The following is an 18,408-nucleotide window of genomic DNA, read 5'->3' as shown; positions in this document are numbered from 1 at the left end:
GTTTTTGGAGGAAAATACCATTTTAGGAAACTCCAAACTGCTGTGCGACTAGCTTACATGTTTTTTTAAAAAAATAAAAACTCCCTCATATTTGAGAGAAAAAGGTAGATACCCATCCCCTCAATCCAAATGCAAGAGTAGCTTATACATCTGTTTAAATACGTGGGTATGTTATTCATAGTTGATGTGCTTGCTCCGAGAACCAGCACCATAGAGCAACAGTCATGAGGGGTTCTACAGAACCACCTATAAAGACTGCCTCCTCCACTATGGGTTCCCTGCTAACCAGTCCCCTTCACCCATTAAGTTAGAATTGTGAAGATACTGGTAGCTCCTTAATACAAAATGACCCTTTGGAGATCTGACAAAGGAAGACTTCACATGTTTTCTGCAAAGGTTATAAAACTTTATTTAAGCACACACATTTTTAAAACCTGCCCTTTTAACCCATTTTATCGTATTTCAAGAGTTAGAAATTCTTCCTTAACATGAGGGCAAAGACTAGCTGGAAATGCAATTAATAATAATCCTTCTCATTTTTACAACTTATTTTCCACTACTATCAATTTTTTTATTCCTTTCTTATGTGAAAATTACATTGTTGTAATTTTGGCAAAGACTATTTCCACCTCTACTTGCATAGTGGAGAATAATAGAAGTCTAGGTTTACTTTCTAGCACGCTAAGGCGGCTAGCCTAAAACCCTTCTCCCCACTGTTCTAAAAACTCATTATGAAGGATCAATAAACCATTTGATCACACACTTTGTAAAGTCTAACCACAAATACTCTTTGAGTTTGCTGATCATGTGTTTGCATTTGCTGATCATGTGTTTCAGTACTGAAAGTGCCTGAATGTGTCTGGATGGTGCCCAATGCAGTCCACAATTATACATTTCATACATACCAAAGCTCTCTTTTATTCTCCATCTCTGAAAGCGGTAGACCCTCTCTCCTTTTAATCCCCTTTTCTGCCAAAACCCCTCAAGGATCTTTGCCTGGCCTTTGCCAATTCTCTCTCCTCTGACAGTGCAACCTCTACTCCAGTGACATCAAAATTTCCCCCTCAATCAAATCCCACATCTCCACTTGCCTCTCCAACATTTCATTCTGGATGATTTGCCAACACCTCAAATTCATCGCATCCAAAACCAGTGTCTAATTTTTCCTGTCCCTTCTCTGCTGTCTCTTGCCATTAACATTATTGTTCAACTGATCACTCAATCCTACGGTGGAGCTTACAGCCCATCAATACCCCTGGGAACATGTACTTTTCCACATCTGTTGTCAAAATGCGGGTTTGTACACTGATATCATGTAATTTCAATGATGAAAACCGAAATACCAGCTTCTTCCATACATTTGCACCAGTTTGATGCATCAGGCTCTAGGAACCAGCCAAAGCCATCTTTCAGCCATTCTGGAGGAGTAAGCAGGAGGTCGCAGTGGAGGTTTCCCCTCACTTGTCTCCTGTGACATCTGTGGTCACCACCCTTAGGTTAAGCAAGAAGGTTCTTTATACCTAAAATCTAAGGATTTTAAACATCACCACCTGGCCGAGATAACTACATTTGTCAAGTGACACCTTGGTAATATGAAACACTGGAAATTTTATCCTTGAAAACCTCAAAAGATTGTGTAACTTGGACCTTAGAGCCCATTTATATATTAGCAGTTGTTCCAAAGGGAGACAGCCTAGGGATGACTGCTCTCAAGAGTATTTGAAGAAACATGGGAAGTGGGACAAGAATATGGCTACTTCCCATGCCAAAGTCACCCCATGGGATGCAGAAGGTAAACATTTTTTCCAGCCCTACTTACATGACTCACATCCTTCAAATATTACCAAGAGTGGTATGGGAGAAGCAACTTCTGATAATATAAAAAATGCCATTAGCTTGGCTGAAATAACCAGTTGTGTGGAACATTCTGACTAGCTACACTCGCAGTTTGAGCCTGGTCTTTTGAAGGGCTGTTCTAAATTTCTAAGAGAAGTTATTCTGGACCTCAGATTTTCAGACATCTGCAAGCTTTTTAAAAATTGGGGGGGGGGAGAAGTGGAGAAGCTGCAAATCTTCTCTGCCTTTCCCATGGTAAAAGAAAAGAAATTCTTCAGGTTTAAAAAATAAATATATAATTTTCAAGGGCTTGACCCTCAGCGACCTCCATTCTTAAGATAAACAAATGAGCCAGCATTGCATAACGGAAACTGTGAGTTAAGCTGAGAAAGTTAGAGAGCGCAAGAGAAAAAACAGAACTCTTCTGCTGTTCCCCAGAATACGGCTGACATTTTCAGAGTTTTATCTAGGAGTGGATACTCTTCAGTGGAATGTCAGCACATAGATGGATTCCTGAGAAAGAGTTCAAATTGCTTTTTCCTTGATGTCAGCAAGTATAGAGTGAAACACGAATGAAAGGTTTACCAGAAAATATCTGTCACCTTTCAGGTACTATAAGTGGCCAGGAGAACAGAACTTTGTTGATGTTGTTGCTTACCAATCAGAGGACATGTGCATAAGTTTAATAATTACACGTGTAATTTACAAAACAGTAGACTTGGACTTGCCAACATGGTTCTCAAGGAACTTCCATTTCTGGTTTCCTAGACAAGAACTCTGTTGTTATTTTTAAATTTTGTACCTTGCCTGTAAAATGTTAGGTGTAACAAATAATTGACTCAACTTTCTCATTGTGATGCCCTTCCTTAAAATCCCTTGAGGTAAGGACCTGTTAAACTTGTTGTTTGTAAAGCACCATCTTTGGAGATGTGTCTCCACCATAATCATCTCTGAAAACCTTTGCTGATGGGTCCTCTTAGGATCAGCTTTCACATTATCAGATAAGGGCCAGCAAACACACACTTCAGCATAGTGAGAATTAATGACACTTTAATATGTTAATGAGGATTAAAGTGGCACGGTCTGTATCCAGAAGCTCTGGCGTGCAGATATCATCCCAATCAAAATGGAGGTGGTAGCATCCACTGATTTACCTGCAAATTGTCCTTGCATCAGCTCAGAGGTAACTATTACTACTACTGCTAATAATAATAATAATAATAATAATAATAATAATAATATATTTATACCCCACCCATCTGGCTTGGTTTTCCCAGCCACTCTGGGTGGCATCCAAACAAACTACCACTGCAGCAAGCCCACTGCAGCAAGCCCACTAACCTTGAGGAGATGCCCAAATGAACACCTTTATGGCAAAAAGGTCTCTCTGCAAGACATCTTCAACTAAGCTGACTTGCAGAGGGCTTGGAGGTATGTGCTTTGGGGATAGATGATAGCAAGGAAAATGTGAATACTGTATTGTATTTCAGCAACATCAGGCTGGCCATTGCATTTTGTGGCATTCAGCAACAACACATACCAAGACAGATCCCCATAAATACAGCAGAAATTTACAAAAACAAAAGTAGCCAATAAAGTATTGAATAAGAATATAGATTATGAAGCAAACGCTCGCAGGACATAGTGATCCCTCAACAAGTTAGCTGTGAACATGTAGCCCAAATGTGTCGCAGAGAAAAACTGTTTCATGTGCAGTGAAAGAATTTTTTTAAGTTTCAGGGACTACAACCAAATAACTGTGAACAGTGATAGATATTCACAGCTTTGAAATTCAGTCTCAACAATTGTCATCTTTATTTGCATGAAGTTAATCCGGTCCTGGCACTGAGCAAATGTGCAAACAGTGGCAATTTCTTCATCCGTTTCTGCTTCTATTGGAATTCTCCGACATCCCTAGCTCCGACACTGTCCTAATTTATTGTATATCCACATTTTGCTTGACATTGTGTGAACATGGTTCCCACCACAAAGAGCACACACAATGCAAAACAGAAAACACATTCAGGAGTTTCCATCCACCCCCCACTTCCCCACACACATGCTGAGAGAAAAGATGACGTGACCTTCATTTGGTGCATTATGTCTTTAAATGAGACCAGATGAACATTCATGGAAGGTTTTCTTTGGAAATCTCCATAGGGGAGGTGTTTTAAGAAGGGATTTGACGAGAGTGAACACTGGGTGTTGGGTTACTCCTGGTAGAAACTGTTATGTAGCTATTGCTAATACCTAAAGCACCAAAATCAACAAAGGTCCCAACTTTTGTCTTGAGTCCCAGCAATAGTACCAACGTTAGCAAGGCAAAGAAAGATCCGAGCGAGATATCACCACTATGTAGCCACAAGCCCTCTCATGTAATCAGATTTTTGGCACAATATACAAAGCCCACCCCCGCTGCCTTTGTATCTTGCCAGAAACCGGGACACACTAATCAACCTCTACAGAAAAGGGTGGTCTCAAGGCTTAATATAGACGGGCTACAATCCTGAAATGAAAACGACAATCCAGCGTGTGTAACAGCTGTGAAAAAGGCAAATTCCATCTTAGGGATCATTAGGAAAGGGACTGAAAAGAAGACTGTCAATATCACAACACCTTTCTGTGAACCTACGGAACAACCGCACCTGGAATACTGTATACAGTTATGATCTCTGTACCGGAAAAAGGATATTGCAGCAACATCCCTATTAAGAAAGCTGAATAGTGGACATAGAGGGGCACTTCGCACAGAATAAAGTTATGGAATTTGCTATCATGCAAGATGTAGATCCAGCCACCGATCTGCACTGTTTGAAACAACAAATTCATGGAGATGAAGCCTGTTAAATGCTACAGCTAGATATTCACTCCAAGCAAAAGCAGCTGCCAGCTGGCATGGTTGTGCCCAGGAGCTGCCTCCCTGGCACTACTGCTGCTGCTGCTGACCTGAACAGAGCAGGGTTGGGGCCAGGATAATGGAGAGATCAGGGTGGTGCAGGTGTACTAGTGGTGACACTGGACTGGCTCCCCTGTGCTCCAATGAAGTCCTAAACTTTTCACTGCCCTGCCTTGTCCAGGTAAGCATCAGAACACTTCCCCCAGTAGGGCAGCACTGTGGCACAATCCCACTGTGCCAGCCGCTCCTGCCTCCAGTATCAGAGCCAGCTGCTGGGGGAGGGGGCTGTGTGAGCTTCCCATGAGCATCCAGTTGGCCACTGTGAGAACAGAATGCCAAACTAGATGGCCATGGTACCTTCCTATATGCAGCATCACAGAGAGTAATGCTCAAACATAGAAATAATTTTTATACCTTTGATGGAGGTGCCCATCTCCAGGCATATTTTAATCCATCTGTATTGACTTGTGTAAATGTGAGAGTCATGCCCTAATGTGGTTCTCGGGGCCTGAGAGTATCTACCAATCACAGAATGGATGGGGTTGTTTTTTTTGTAGAGCATTGCAAAGATGGCTTCCTGAGCTTCTGTTTGTGCTTTAAAAAAAGTCATTTTACACAAAATTGTACATGCTGCAGTAAGCAATCTGATGAGTCTAGTCCCACACATGAGAGTCAATGTAGAGTGGCCCAGGTGTGCAGAAGCCAATTATATTATTAGTATTGCTGTTTATTTATTCATTTATTATTAATTTGATTGATGCTATGTTATGCTTTATTTATACACCACTTTTTGGCCCACAGGCCTCCAAAGCAGTATTTGTCACTTAATACAAGGAAGTCTCTAAGCAACTTAGAAACAGAATAAAAATACAGAGTTAAAAACATAGCAATCTTCAATACCAACAAAACAAGAACCTCAAGAATGATGTTAAGTTCCTAGCAGTCTTTGTCATTGAATAAACTGTAATCCAATATCACTATTATTGCAACCACTACTATGACTAATAACCACACAATAATAATACCGTCATATTACTATCCCTACCCGCACATCCTCTTCTGTGACTTACTACTAATAATATGCACATAGGGAGAGAGATGTGAATTCCAATGACCTGAATTTCCTGGGGAAAGTTGTACAAGACCAGCTAAATTGCCTGGAAAGTTGTACAGTACCAGCTGAGGTTTAAATACTTAGTGGAATCCTTTGAAAGATTGTTCACACTAAGCAAGAAATGGAACTAGGTGAGCCAGTTCAGTTAGGACTGGGTGCTGTCCACAGCCAATTTCATAATACAGCAAGCATTGCATCTGACCCTTAGTTCCTTCCTCACCTTGAAGGATCAGGTATTTGCTTGCAGGTGGGCAGGAGGACTCCCATGCCTAAACTAGCGGGTTTGATTCATTAATTCATTAAACTAGCAGGCCTGCAAGTCAAAAGCCTTTTCAGTCCATTGCCCTCTTCAGATAAAAGAACTCCAGTTTGCTTCTCCTCCTCTTAAAACGGGGAGGGGAAGCAATACAGTAAATCTAAGAGACATATTAAATAACGCTAAAGGCTGCTGCTTCCCGTCAAACCTGGCTGGCCGATGGATGGAATTCACCGTTCTGCAAGATGGCTATAAACAGATCCTTCGCCACTGGCTCACTTAGCCTGGCTAGAAAAACGGCCACAGAGAAGGTTGTGCAGGTGAACCTATTCCAGGGGAGGGGGGAGTGATCAGAGAAGCTGTTGTGCCCCCAGGGACTGCACCCCTCAGGGGAGGGCTAAATACAAACAGCATTACTAGGCCCAGAAAATGCCACCAGCAGCTCTAGTGAAATAAATGCACCTTCCTTCCTTCCACAGGACCTATGAATTAATAGGAAGACCAGCAAGAATCCCATGGATAGTGCTCAAAGTAGAAATTGGGTCTTACCAAGTCAGAAATGCTGCGGCTTGTTTTAGCCATGCGGGCAGTGCATATGAAAGGTGCAGAGGCATGCTCTCAATTAAAAAATGATTTATCATGATGGAGATGGGCAATGGTAAATGCTAGGGTCAGGTTTGCCACTAGGCAGAGTGGGACAATTGCCTGAAGCAGCTGGTCTGGAGTTTCATGAAAAGGTAGAAAAGTTTTGGCTATTTATTATTGCTGCATTTTTACTGCCTCAAAGAGGGACATTTTGCCTCAGGTGCCAAAGTAACCTGGCCAGCCTTGGGTATGTTGCAGAGAGTGTCATTAGCTGGTCCACCTCAGGCAAAGATTGTCATGGACCAACCCTAATAAATGCACATAATCATATGGTTCAAATCACCCACACATGCAGAGTTTACTAAAGTTAGTACCTTCTTCTTGCTGCAGTAAATCTGCCATTTCTTCTCTGGCGGGAGTGCAAACATTGCCTCTCTGTTCTTATCAGTGAGATCCAATTCATCCTGGAGAGGACAAAAAAGAAACATATAAATAATATATTTTTGCAGAGGATTTCCAAGGCCACCTTTATCTCCTTACCTTCAGCTGAAGAAACTTTAAAATTAAATCTTAAAAGTTGACTCTTTCGGGATATATAACTCATCTTCAGTGTTGTCTTTGGGAACTATGCACTGAACTCTTAAGCACACAAGGACTTTCCTCCCTTTCCTTGGCCTAGGAAGAACCTTGCAGCAGGTCCCTATTAAGAGACCTGCCAGAGAGCATGATATATAACACACCATTATGGATCCTAAATTACAAAATTCAACATACTCTCCAAACTCGATGGCTTATAGTCCTATGCATAGGTGTGAGCAGATGTGTCTCTGACTTCAGATTATATTTCTTGATCCTGTTCTGCCACTAAGTTACCAAGGTAAATCTAGTATTTACAAAGGTAAAACTATAACATAATTACATAGATTCACATTCAACTTTATTCAGTAGTGAGCAACTCAGGCAATCTCAAACCAGGACAGGATTCAGACAAGCACATTCTGCTTTCAGACAAGTAAAGAATTTTTCAGTTAGGGAAACTAGGTTTTTCCAAAGAGTCCCATGCACAATGGATTCTGCTGCTATAAGCTAAATTCTGGGAACACTGGGCCTTTTCTGATAACCCAGTTTCCCTGGATTCCAATGATCCAGCTTCAGGAATACAGTAATTGTTGGTTGGGGAAAAGGTTGTCTGAACCTACAGAAAAAGTGGCATATACCTCAGTAAAGAGTTTTACCAAACTTCTCATCTAATCCTTTTATATATAGCTGCATCCACATACCTGTGGGTATAGGGTGGTATATACATTTCATTATTGTCATTATCATTATCAGCATTATTATTAATATATAAATACATGCATACATACATACATACATACATACATACCAGGGGTTACCTAATGTGACACCTTCCACAGGTGACATTGTGAGGACTTCTGAGCCATTAAAAATAAAGCCGTACCCTAAAGCAGGAACAATACCTCTTTAAGACAGCTCCACAATGGCTCATTTGGAAAACTTTCTGGATCCAGAAACTTGTGAAAACAGTGAGCTAAAATTGCATACTGAGCCTGGTAGCGGCTGCTGACAGATTTAAAGGCCCACAGAGATTTCAGCCACAGAAAGGTACAAAAGAAACACAAACAGTAACAAGGCTAGGTCATTGCCAACAGCCCAAGGTAGGAGAAGCCAGGGGAGTGGGAGGGAAAGGGTTTTTCAAAATGTATATAACTTTGCGTGAAGAGTGCAAGCCATGTGGAAATGTTTAGAGCGAGTTTCCAAACAAGAGGGCAGCCAAGCAAGGCAAGGCAAGTTTTATCCTCCTTGCTATACAAAATTAACTTGGGCCAGGAGCACATTCTTAGAGGGATGGAAAGAGGAGAGGGAGAGAAAGAGAGGCAGAAACTGCGTGTCAAGTCTTAAGGACAGAGAGAACACTGCAAGTTTGTGGAAAGGATGTCAGGCCATTTACACTTCTGATGTTGTCAATATTACGTCTGGCCAAATAGAGAAAGAGAAGTCCTACATGAGCTCACATAAGCAATGAACTGGGTCAACTCAGCAAAACCCTTCACAAAAGCTCCACCACTCAAGGGAAATGCCAGTTTATTGCTTACTTGGCAAAAGTCAAGACACTAACACGATTCTGTTCCGTACATCATAGAAATACATCTAAGAAACTGCTACTTAAACAAGAACTTTTGTCAGCTCAACTGTCAAAACAGCAAGCTGAGAGATTTTATAAATGTCCAGCCCTTTGCAGGATGTGGAGGGAAGGAATCTGAATGACTGAACATCTAGCCCCCACTCCCACGCCAAAAAAAGCAACCCCAAAATTTAAGAAGCTGCTTAACCATTTTCACTGGCTGAATAAAACCTGAAGGCTAACACTGTAAATTCATCCAACAGCTTCCAAGACTTCAGCGGATGTTGCCTATGAAATTCAGTTTGCTCATTCCTCTGAAGGAAAATAGCATTTGGTCATGTAATTATACGGCAGATTTAGAAGGCACAATAATGAGTTTCCTGCAAAAGCAAGGAGATCATTTGGCTGGACACCAAAACTTTAAAAAGGTGCATGGGCAAGCATCTCCATTTTTCCTCCTTTCCAGTGTTTGTTTGCTTTTAAGTAAGAAAAATATGATATGGTCCACTACACAATGGACAATATTTCTAAAATAATGGGCATAACACCCCATATGGCTTTTGCCAACCTGGCTTTTACCAAACATCTGCTGTCTGAAACACCTGCAGAACACCAGGTTGTTGAAGGTTTACCTAATACAATCTCCAGATGAAACCAAGTAATCACTCTTTCACCATTGCCCTCCACCTCACATCAGTATAATTAATGACAGTAATTTCCACTAAGCAGCCAAAAAGTAAACTCTTCTATGCCTGGGTAAATAGGAGGCCAATTGCCTCAAGTATAAAGGGACTTGGTATTCAGTTGGTGCTGCTTTTCTGAGTGGTTGGTAATCCCTGATAAAGAACAGGCTATAAAGCTGGGGAGAACCTCAACAAAGAACACAGTCTCTGTCCCATCACATTTATTTAGGGTATAGTGCTATACCTGAGATCTGGGTTCAGTGAAAGACCTGCTCTGCTGGCAAAACACCAGATAAACTGCTAACGCAGAAATGCAAGCAGATGATCATGGAAGTGAATGGCCACACCTCTGACATCTATGCAGTAGCATGAATAGAGGGGGAAGGAGGAACCACATACCATAGGGTTAGAGCTAAAGGTACAATTCCACAGCTTCTTTCAACACACTTTGCTCCTTCAGGCAGGTAATGGTGAAGGCGTACAGTAGTATCTCTGGTTACAAACTTAATTCGTTCCAGAGGTCCAGAGGTCTTGGCCCAGAACCATTCTTAACCTGAGGTACCACTTTAGCTAATGGGGCCTCCGGCTGCCACCGGCGCGCGATTTCTGATCTCATCCTGAGGTAAAGTTCTTAACCCGAGGTACTACTTCTGGGTTAGCAGAGTCTGTAACCCGAAGTGTTTGTAACCTGAGGTGTTTGTAACCTGAGGTACCACTGTATAACATTTCCATTGTCCATAGCCATAAATCAGAAGTCTTGTAGCCCTCCAGATGTCGCTGGACTCCAACTGGTATCATCCATGGCCATTGGCCATGTTGCTGGGGCTGAGGAAAGCTGGAGCCCAACAACAGTTGGACTCCAGCTTTCATCAGCCACAGGTTCTCCACTCCTGTCCTAAGTTGTGGGCAGAGCGCGTTCCAATGCAGCTCACTGCGCCATCTTATTCCACTGCAGAACATCACTGTGCCTCTAACAAGGCAACAGTTAGCTCATTCTCCCTCCCCCTCTCTCTCTTTTAAGGCTAAGCACTCAAACACAATTAGACCTAGAAGACCACTTGCATCTCCCAGTATATGATTCCTACAGAAAGAGTTAACATACCTTGCTTTTTATACTATTAAATCCTGGAAGGGGTAGAATATATTTTGTAATACTGTGCACAATATGATTATGTTTGAGATGCTTCAAATGGGGCAAGATACATCCAAGTGAGATGCTAAGGGTGAATGAATAGAACAGTCAGTCTTCATTGAAGATGGCTGAAGACAAACAAGATGCTGCAAATGTGACTGCCCAACAAGAACAGCCCTTTCAATGTTTCAAAATAAAATTGTTATTCAAACAACACACACACCCTTAAAATAAAGCACAGCTACTGTTCCATCTGTTTTCCAAGAATGCATTATCTCTTTTTCCACTTCTTGGATAGAAGACTTCAGTCCAAAGTTTTGTGCCAAATTGCCAATGCTCAGCCTCCTGCGCACTGGAATCAGTGACTTGGCTCTCAAGTTAGCACTGCCAAGACTGCAGATACGACAGTAAAGTGATGATTAAGAAGACATGTGCCACGACGGCCTCAGGGAGAAGTTTAAAAAGAAAGGTCCAATGAATATTTTAACAATCTGTTCCATTTTCAATTTCCTTATTTTTTGTTATTTACAGAGGGGAGGATATGGTCAGTTAATTTCACTTTTAATATGGCCAAGACAGAATTTCAATGATAAAACACATGAAATGTTTGGGAGTTGGACTCAAAGCAGAAAACGTTTCCAAACCAGATTCCTGAAACAGAAGGGGAAGATGGCCCAGATCTGAAATGACTGAAAAACTCATGAAAATGGAAGGAAGAAACAGAGGAAGAGGAAACCTAAGAGGGTATGTTGTGTTATGCCCTTCAGCTCCGCGGGACGTTAAGCATAAAAGATAGATTTGATACTCTAGGGGTGGAAAAACATTTCCAGCTCAAGGGCTGCATTCCCGTATAGACAAATTTCCAACAGCTACATGCCAGTAGTGGGTGTGGCCAAAGGCAAAAAAGGGGGTGTGGCAATGGGTGGGACTCTTAGGTTTGTATAACAGGCTACATTCCAGCCACTCAAATATAAAAGGTTTATATATATACATACATACGCACATCTCTCCATCCAAGCAAGTGGCATTATCACACTTCAATGACACATTCCAGCCAGACAAAAGGAATAAAGCAAGGTGTGGAGAAGGTATGGTCAGGATGAGACCTGGGGAGATTCTGGAGAGTCAGACAGAGAGGAATGCTAGGCTGCACTTGGTCCCCATGGCCTGAGGTTCTTGAACCTCCTACACAAGCCTCCTTGCACTTAAGGGGAACTCTGGAGCAGGGATCGAAGAATCTGCCCATTTTGGTTCTTTCTGTTTCCCACTTTGCCTATCCAAAACGCACTATTTTACATTTCTGCAGCAATTGGTGATTATTGTTGTTGTTCCGCTTCATGAATCACTGCCTTGTTGTGGTGAAGTGGCTTGAATAACTTCAAGAAGCAGGGCCGTCTTAAGCATATCTGGTGCCGTGGTGCAAATCTCCCTCCGGCGGCGCCCCCACCCCATTTTCCCAGAGTTGTTGGCTGTAGGAGGCGGGCAGCAGATGGAGGGTGGCTCCTCCGGCAGGGAAGAGGTGGAGGCTGGACGTTTCGTGCCACGGTGGCCACAGCAAACAGAGGCTCTGGGCACGGCACTGCTTCGGCATGGCAGTGGCAGGCGAGGGAGGTGAGCTGATGCCGGGAGGTGCCACGTCCAGCCTCCACCACTTCCCTGGCGCCCTCCAGAACTTGGCGCCCTGGTGCCCCGCGCCACTAGCCTCTATGGGTGAGACGCCCCTGCCAAAAAGCTATGAGCTATGCTGCACAGGGCCACCCAAGACGGACAGGTCATAGCCAAGAGTTTAGACTAAATGTGATCCACCTGGAGAAGGAACTGGCAAACCACTCCAGTATTTTGCCAAGAAAACTCCATGGACATAAAAAAGGAGAAGCTTTGAGAAGAAAGTGAGAGTTTCCAAGGCATGCTCTGGTTCATGGGGTCACGGAGAGTCACACACGACTAAGACGACTAAACAACAATTGTTATTATTATTATTAAAAAAGAATCCTCGTGAAAATTCTTAAGCATTTTAGTGCAAATTTCTCCTGATAACCCTTTTTTGTATGCGGTTTTTTTCACTAACGCACGCATTTATTGAGTCCAAATTCAATAAACCTGGCTTTAAATGCAAACTGAACAAAATTTCTTCCCCATCCCGGCTGAGGAGTAGGGTTCTTGAGCAGCTCATTCCCATTCCTTTCAAAGGATTTTTTTTTGCAGGAGAATTACCCACTGGCTTGTAGCCTGTGGCTTTAAAAAAATATAATTTTATTTATAGTTTTCATTTGCATACATTGCAATACTTTTACAGAAATTATAACATTTCAAACAATTTGACTTCCTGCCTCCTCTTTCTGTGGTTCTTTAAATTTATTTTATCATTTCCTGCATATTCTAAATTAACTTATGCTTTTATTTATTTATCTTAATTCTATATTCTTTTTTTAATACGCCATTTCTGCATATTCCAAAAGTTTTTGTATATCCATTCTTCTCTCATTGGGAATAGCCTGTGGCTTTTTATTAAGTCAAAACAAGGGGGGGAAACCCTCCAGTGTGGATTGCACTTCATATATTTTTACCCCCTGCTGCTTCCAAGTATGACGCTACAATCTTTGTTCAGAATCTCAACACACCCAATACTCTAATTTTAGCCACATTTTTGTGATTCTTGGATTCCTTCCCCCACCCCCATCATCCATCGTTACAATTCTTTTTCAAACCCCTAAAAACTCGAGGGGTGTGGGTTTGGAGGATGTGTTTCTCACAGGAATGTTTTCATTTCATTTTGGGAATAGTAACTCATGTTGCATTTATGTCAATCTGGTGTTCCTGCTTGAGCCTAGCTCTTACTATTTATAGGTGGTTTAGACGGAACCCTTGCTATAAGAAGCTTCTCACAGGACCAGTCATTCCACTTTTAATGAATGGTTTTTATAATTGCATGGTCATTTAGTGGAGCCTAGGTGGTGCTTTGCACAGGAGTTTCTGTACCAACATCCAAACTTTTATAGTTTGTTTCAGACTCAACTGGTTTCAGCTTGCATGTCTCCATGGTTTTCCTCAAAACCAGAAGATTCTCACCATGGCCACTGTTGCCATTTAGTCTGTGATGGAAAATGCTCTTCAGTCCTGGGAAGGCTCCACTGGAATGTGTCATTTTTTTGTTACATTTGGGTCTCCTCCACCCTCCAAGGGACTCCGTCATGGCAAACGCTAGCTTTCACCAAGCAAGAGTATTCAAACAAAACGACTTCTTATTCACTGCAAAAAATGACCATGATTTTGCCACTCCAGGAAGAAACATACGTATCAGCCCACGGAGGGTGATTGACTGGCCCAGTTTGCACACAAGACTACATCAGGAATGGGAAACGTTTTGAGCCCGAGGCCAAATTTTCTTCCAGGTAACCTTCCAGGGGCCACATGCCAGTAGTGGGTGGGGCCAGAAGTGAAAATGAATGTACTTTTTACCTTTGTACAATAGGCTAGTTTCTTCCCAGTGATACACACCTCCCTAGCCTCCATTCAGACAAACAAGACTCATTACCACAATTCAAGGATACTTAGGCAACGATGATCAAGAAGCATGGCTAACTGAGGGGTGTGATCTGGGGAAAGAAGAGGGTGCATACTGGGGACAGTACCAAGGGCCAGACAGAGAGGGTCATATTTGGGGCCTAAGACTGAGGTTCCTCACCCCTGAGCTAAGCCAAAGCATGAATGTGCAAGCACTGTCGGTATACAGGAAAAATCATGCCAGTTTGCTCTTCCTCCTGGTCTTCTGCTGCTCTGCTACTTGGAGCTAAGCCGTGGTTTGGCTTGACATGATTTGGCTCCTCTAGGTGCTTTTATTCAATGTAGCACTAAGTAGTGCTTTGCATAAGGAGAACAACTTCCACTTGCACAACAGAACTTTACCTTTTCCCCTCTCCCTTCCTCTCTCCACTAAATCTATTGAGGGACGGGTGCAAGTGCACAGGGGCAGGAGAGGGTGTGTGTGTGAAAGTTCCACTGTGCAAATGGAAGTCATTCTGCTCACGTATTTCATTCTATACGCTTGGACTACAATTCCCATCAAGCTGTTTTGTAGTCCAAAACATCTGCACAGCACCAGGCTGTAAGAGCAGGAAAGAGCACCAGGTACCTGATATGTTGGTCAAGTATACAGAGGGTTAAATATTTCTTTGCATAAGGATATTCCCCCCCCCCCATTTATATGACTGTCTCCACTCCACCTTCATTGCAAACAAGCGTTAATTTACCTTTTATTCAGACACTGTTCCTTTGTACACTTTACAATGAAATAAGCACATATAACCTTTCTCCTGGGAGTGAACCACAGTTAAATGCATGGATAATTTCACAAGTGCCCTGCTCTTTGAACATATTTACCGGGTATGCGGATAAGGATCACTCAGTGTTGGGCTAGATGAGCTAATGCTCTGACCTAGTTGTTACAGGTTGGGCCGAGCAATCCTAACAGAAGGGGAGAAGTGGAACAGTGAAGTGGCAGACAATATGTCACTTCCAAAATGTGGATGATTCATGCCTGCCAGGCAGCAGGTGGAGATTGGTGTCTCTCCCACACCCTCCCTCCCTCTTTCTTTCTTTCAATCCCCATTTCTAGGGATGGAATTAACTGTTCCAGCTCCGTAACCAAGAGGTGTAATCCTGAGCCCCTCAAGATAATGGAGGAGTTTTGGATTGAGCAGATCCAAGTCCGCCTCTGCCCTACCTCATGGCAGACTGCCAGGATTGGATCTAGGCCTGCTGAGCTTTCCACAGGTGTAGCTGCAGTTTCCAAGGCAGAGGTGTGCTTCCCCCATAGAGCCTTTCACTCTGTCACCACTATGAGGCAGGGGAAAGGCTCAGGGAAACTTGAACAAGGTCTCAGCTTTGTCATTTATGGGCAGCTGTAGAATTACTGAATGTATGCTGAACAAGCTCTGACATCTTGGGGTTTGGGGAAAGGACAGAAAGCGGGGAATAGACTAAAGGAGTACTATCAATCTGTGGTCCTTTCCAAACTAGGATCTAATCCAGCATAGCTGTTACGGTGTTAACAAGCGAACTGAGTAGGACCACATGGCAAACAAAGGATTTATTTTGCCTCGCAGACGCATTCTTGAATTGGTAACAGCCCAAGGAATACTTTTTTAAAATGTGCTTTATACTCCATTCCAGCCCTGTCTACAAGGGGTGGATTGGAGAGTTTATATTCTGTGCCAGAGGACACAGCAAATCTGGTATAAGTGAGCAAGGCACAGGACCATTTACGGAGCAGTCCAAACCCCAGATCTGCCAGGATGAGCAGAGTTTGGAACAAGTGGGTCTCCAGCTGACTCTGAGCTCAGCCAGCCTAAGTCCCTTATCCTAGTTCAGCCAGAGGAACACTGGCATAAGTACAGTGGTACCTCGGGTTAAGTACTTAATTCGTTCCGGAGGTCCATTCTTAACCTGAAACTGTTCTTAACCTGAAGCACCACTTTAGCTAATGGGGCTTCCTGCTGCCGCCGTGCCGCCGGAGCACAATTTCTGTTCTCATCCTGAAGCAAAGTTCTTAACCTGAGGTACTATTTCTGGGTTAGCGGAGTCTGTAACCTGAAGCGTATGTAACCCAAGGTACCACTGTATTCCATTCTGGTGCAACCAGGGCTTAGCCAGGGCTCAGGTGAAGCCAGCCGAGCTGAAGCTAGGCAAATCCTGAAAAGGGGGTGTTTCCAGGAGAGTGGGGGGGGGGGCAGGGCAGAGTGGGATGGGATGGGGCAGGAGAAAACAAACCCCTAGTCCGAACTCTATTTAACCCAGTCACATCCCCTAACAACCCAGTGGAAGTTACACTGGGAAAAGGATGGAATAAGTCAAAGTCTACTTTAAAGGTTTGTTTTCCCTCTGACAGACTCAGGCCAACTCCACCAGTGGTAGCCCTGCTCCTTAACAGTGTTTGAAATAGGGGTAAATTACAATGGCCTAATTTACTCTGTTGTTAATTACGCTGGTTTCCTATAGTCTGGATCAATCTCGTCAATCAAGAAAGTTGAGCACTCTCAGAAGTACTCAGGACAGCAATGGAAATTAGACCAGAACCTTTGTAGATATTTTTAAAAAATAATAATAATGAGAATATATAAGAGCAGAAAAAGAGGTTTAGAGAAAGTATGAGGATTTAAAGAAAAGAAAGTGTTTGATCATTTTGTCACGGAGCGGGGATAAATGAATTTAAACAACCCATTTCAATGAGAGTGAAAGGGCTTTGAAATGACTATTGTCATTTCGAATTAGCACTAGATTAAAAACTGTAGGGTTTTTTAAAAAAAAAATGCACACACCAGCTCCATGTCTATCTACACAGAATGGAAGAAGGAGAGGGAGGAAGAAGTGTACAAGATGCTTGCTCAATAAATGATAGAACTGGTCCTGTGGCTAAGACTGACCTGAAACACAAAGTTTAGGAGGGTAGTTTTTTGTTTTAAACACTTCACACTTAGAAGCAACGAGTTCACTCTGGAACAGCACCCAAGAGAATACCTCACTGCAGTAAAGCTATGGGTGAAGACAGACAGGCATTCTAAGTGCGGTGGAAGTGGTTGAGTGAGTGTATATTCTCTGCCCTGAAAACAAATGCCTGCAACAAAAAAACAGCGAGCGTGTGACCAAAACCACTTTCCCCGCACTTAGAACGCCTGTCTGTCTTCGCCTTCAGATTCCATATACTTATCCCATATACAGAAAGTTTCCTGACTGTGCATTAACTCACATAGCCATCATAGTGACGGTGCTTGGGCAGGCACATTCCTCCATGCACAGCAAAGGAAATCATAGTTTTGGGATGTGCCCCATGCCATAAACCAACTCGAGAGAAGCCATGATCCTGTGAGCGAATGCTCTGAGAGTAAAGGAGCGGATTCCATCTGAGCATTTGGTTCTCAGGTCTCCACACAAACTATGGGCTTAATTACAGGTAGTTAGCCGTGTTGGTCTGCCGTAGTCAAAACAAAATAATAAATTTCCTTCCAGTAGCACCTAAGAGACCAACTAAGTTTGTTATTGGTATGAGCTTTCGTGTGCATGCACACTTCTTCAGATACACTGAAACAGAAGTCACCAGACCCTTATACATAGTGAGAGGATGGGGAGAGGTATTACTCAGAAGGGTGGTGGGAATGGGTGATTGGCTGATAGGTGTGGTAAACCTGTTGTAGTTGCTGAATTGCAACTTATTACCAAACTTAAAACCATGGAGAGACCTGGTCTGAATAGAGACATTGGATTCTTATCTCATTATACATGATATAGTTATTTTTAGCCATCTCACCCCCTGGTTTTTCATGTAAGACCAAGTGCAGTTGTTAACAGTCGTCAACAGGTTTACCACACCTATCAGCCAATCACCCATTCCCACCACCCTTCTGAGTAATACCCCTCCCCACCCTCTCACTATATATAGGGGTCTGGTGAATTCTGTTTCAGTGTATCTGAAGAAGTGTGCATGCACACAAAAGCTCATACCAATAACAAACTTAGCACTCTAAGGCGCTACCGGAAGGGATTTTTAAATTTTTGTTTTGATGATGGGCTTAATTTTATTGCCTGTGCAATGATTTCCCTCTCTCTTAAGTGTTACTGATCAGAGACCGCCAACTGGCATCCCAGGGTGTGTGTGTGTGCGCGCGCGCAGATTATTCCCAGCTAACTTGCTTCATGGCCATATTCCATCTCCTGGCCATCTCCCCTCTCATCCCAGCAGCTTGAGCCAGGGAACATCCTCTGCA

General features: G+C 42.9%; 1 protein-coding gene across 11 annotated transcripts in view; it reads right to left on the bottom strand.

Moving 5' to 3' along the window:
* Positions 1-18,408, bottom strand: part of DAAM2 (dishevelled associated activator of morphogenesis 2) — a 217,198-nt gene that overhangs the window by 90,809 nt on the left and 107,981 nt on the right. For all 11 annotated transcript variants that reach the window (XR_014562494.1, XR_014562495.1, XR_014562496.1 and 8 more), the window contains one exon: positions 7,062-7,151. Coding sequence is in view for 8 of the 11 variants with exons in the window: in XM_083732214.1 (XP_083588340.1) it covers positions 7,062-7,151 (90 nt within the window). In the remaining 3 variants the exon portion in view is untranslated. The remainder of the gene's footprint in view (positions 1-7,061; positions 7,152-18,408) is intronic.

Source organism: Podarcis gaigeae (assembly GCF_964106915.1).
Source record: "Podarcis gaigeae genome assembly, chromosome: 3".
NCBI lineage: Eukaryota > Metazoa > Chordata > Lepidosauria > Squamata > Lacertidae > Podarcis > Podarcis gaigeae.
This window is presented reverse-complemented; position numbering and strand designations above follow the sequence as displayed.